This window comes from Oratosquilla oratoria, chromosome 43 (genome assembly GCF_046742065.1).
Source record: "Oratosquilla oratoria isolate Oo_2021 chromosome 43, ASM4674206v1, whole genome shotgun sequence".
NCBI classification, from domain to species: Eukaryota; Metazoa; Arthropoda; class Malacostraca; order Stomatopoda; family Squillidae; genus Oratosquilla; species Oratosquilla oratoria.
In genome coordinates, this window is record NC_134819.1 from 1535143 (window position 1) to 1537968 (window position 2826).

The 2826-nt window shown below is 40.2% G+C and overlaps 1 protein-coding gene across 1 annotated transcript in view; it reads right to left on the reverse strand.

Moving 5' to 3' along the window:
* Positions 1-2230: 2230 nt before the first annotated feature.
* LOC143021858 (uncharacterized) overlaps positions 2231-2826 on the reverse strand; it is a 5348-nt gene continuing 4752 nt past the window's right edge. Inside the window, exon 2 of the mRNA XM_076179624.1 lies at positions 2231-2826. This exon is cut by the window's right edge and continues 222 nt beyond it. Within this exon, the coding sequence (XP_076035739.1) occupies positions 2340-2826 (487 nt within the window). The 3' untranslated portion in view covers positions 2231-2339.

Consider the following 2826-nt stretch of genomic DNA (forward strand, 5'->3'; position numbering starts at 1 on the left):
TACTACAACGAAAATTTCTATAGGATTGCTTGGAAGAAAAGGTCCTTCCTAGATCGGCTCCGAAGCAACTGGTTAGTGAGAACATCCCGTTCGGTAAGAAGAAGCTTGTAAAGATTTGGACAACAAAATAGAAACATTACGTGATAAAGTGAAACTACCAATACGGAAAAAAAATTCATAATAACGGAACAACGATACCTGATATTTGGTCACCGGACATTTGCCCATCAGACATATGCCCACCGACTCATAAATGTACTTGTAGATTTGAAGTGGAATTACCATCACACCTAATTTGGAAATTAGAAAAAGAAAAGACATCACAGAGTGAAAGACTAGAGCGAAAATCAAACAATCTATGTGACAACAGCGATTGGAATAAAATTGGAAGGTGTGAAATAATAACAAATCTTTCAGATAGGAGATTATCAAATACTGAAATTCAAGCTCTATCGCTAGGTCTTAAGTTCGACACTGGTATTAACACAAGGGGGTTCACGGATTTTATTAAGAGAAATTATAGATGGAGTGACAGCGATATTGAAAAAGAATTCAAACAGGGGATTGTTACATGTTACCATGCGTTAGCCAATAAAAACGAATGCGTCATCCCCATATTTTGTTGTTCTCGCTTGTAGGGAGGCAATTCCTTTGGATGATATATTTAATTACTTTTTCATCTTTTTTGTAATTATTAGTAAAGGTGTTTCGGTAATATATGTTAATGTAGTTATGATTTTGTGGTGCTTTGATTTTGTGATATGATTCTAGCATCTTGTTGGTAATAGAATCAAAGTCAGTGTTAGAGTACTCATTGTTTGTGAGCATTTGTCTAAGGTGTTGAAGCTCATTGTGTAATGCGTGCCACGAGGAACACACCGATATGGATATCTTTACATAAGCCCTTATGACACCTTTCTTGTAGTTGTCAGAGAGATGGTTTTAACTCTCCGTCCTGGAAGACTGATCTTTATACAGCAGACATGAAGGCTTCAGCGAAGAGGACACCCAATGGTGATCCCATCGCTACGCCGTCTTGCTGAACGTACAGGTTTCCTTCTGGGCACCTGAATGGAACTTCTGTGGTGCAAGTGACAAGTAGTTCTTTTAAAGTTGACTTAGGGATATGAGAATGTGGGATGTCACTATTGTGATAAACATAGTCAAGAATATTAATGGTTCTTACTACAGGAATTTCAGTGAAAATATTTTGAGCATCTAATGATGCCAGGATTCCATCAGTTTTATTGAACCGTAGGATATCTACAAATTCCTCAGTAGAGCGGAAGAAGAAAGTTTTAGGGATGTAAGGGGAGATGATATCATGAAGCCGTTTAGCAAAATGGTATGAAGGGGTGGGAGTTTGGGAAATAATTGGCCAAAGTTGGTTTCCCTCTTTGTGAGTTTTTACGTTACCATAGAAGTAACCGGGTTAAAAACCACCAATTACTTTAACAAATTTGATTTCTCCTGTTTCTGCATTTACTCTAGAGATAAGTTTGTTTAATTTTTTCTTTAAGTTTTCAATAGGGTTACGGGAAATTCTTTTAAACTTTCAGGATGTCATTACACTTTTGACGATAGATGTTATTATTTAAAATTACAAAGCAGGAAGACTTATCTGCTTTACGGACAATGATGTTTTCTAGCAGGTGGCTAGAGTTACGGTGGTGGCGAGATTTGGTATATTCGCTCAGCAATTGCTCATGTAGGTCAAGATTAATGTGGATCTTACCTTCCTTTTCTAATCTGCAGAAGTCTTCGTAAAGTATAGCCAGTTCGACCTTCTTGTTGGTTTGGTTGTACTTAGGCATCATGTGACAATTGATGCCTAAGCTCAGGAATTCTACTTAGTTCTGTAAGAGGGCTTCACTCGACAGGTTGATGAAACTACTATGTATTTCAGCGGCTTTGACCCATCGTTTTTCGCTCATATTTCCGAAATAACCATTCACATCAGCATAATATATTAGCACAGCTTAATTCACACCCTGCCCTAATTTTTTACGTTATAGTGCATTCACAAGTGTATTTATTTACGGCGTTTACTCTTGACATCAAATGTCTCGCAGCCGACACCCGTGAAGTAAATCGAACAAGTGAAGTTGTGACGTCATCACAAACTACCTCGTGTATCCCATCCTCCTCCCCTTCCCTCCTTCCTCCCCATTTCCTCCCTCCTCCTCTCTCTCTCTCTCTCTCTCTCTCTAAAAAAAAAAAAAAAAAAAAAAAAATGTAATAATAATTGAATACCATGCACCCGGAGAGGGAATTCAATAACAAGTTTATACATATGATGGATAGGGAAATTATGATAATAACTGGACATGCATTTTATTTCATTCCATACCACTATGGATAAACAGTTCATCCTCGTCATCGCTGTCCATGGTGATGATGACGGGTTCCACACTTTCATGTATGTTGTCCGATGACCAGTACTCTTCTTCGAACGATCTGGACCTTCTCACAGCACCCGCCCACACCTCCACGGTTGCTATAAGCTTTGCCTCCTGGAGCCGCGCTTGCAGGTCTGCCCGAGTGAACAGCTGCAACGTTGAACGCACGTGTTGCTTCATGCAGCCCCACACTTGTTCGATGAAGTTTAATTCTGGATGAGCTGGTGGCAAACGGATGACCTCATGACCCCATGATCGGATAATTTCGTCAACCATGTACCGTGGCTCGGGCCGGTTCTCCTTGCAGATCAGCAGCAATTCAGGGCACGTAGCATGTGGTGGGAATGGTAGGCTGCGGCAATCCAACCATTTCACGATCTCCGTTTTTCTTGTGGCAGTGGTGGGGCAACGGGTCTCCTCGGTCAGC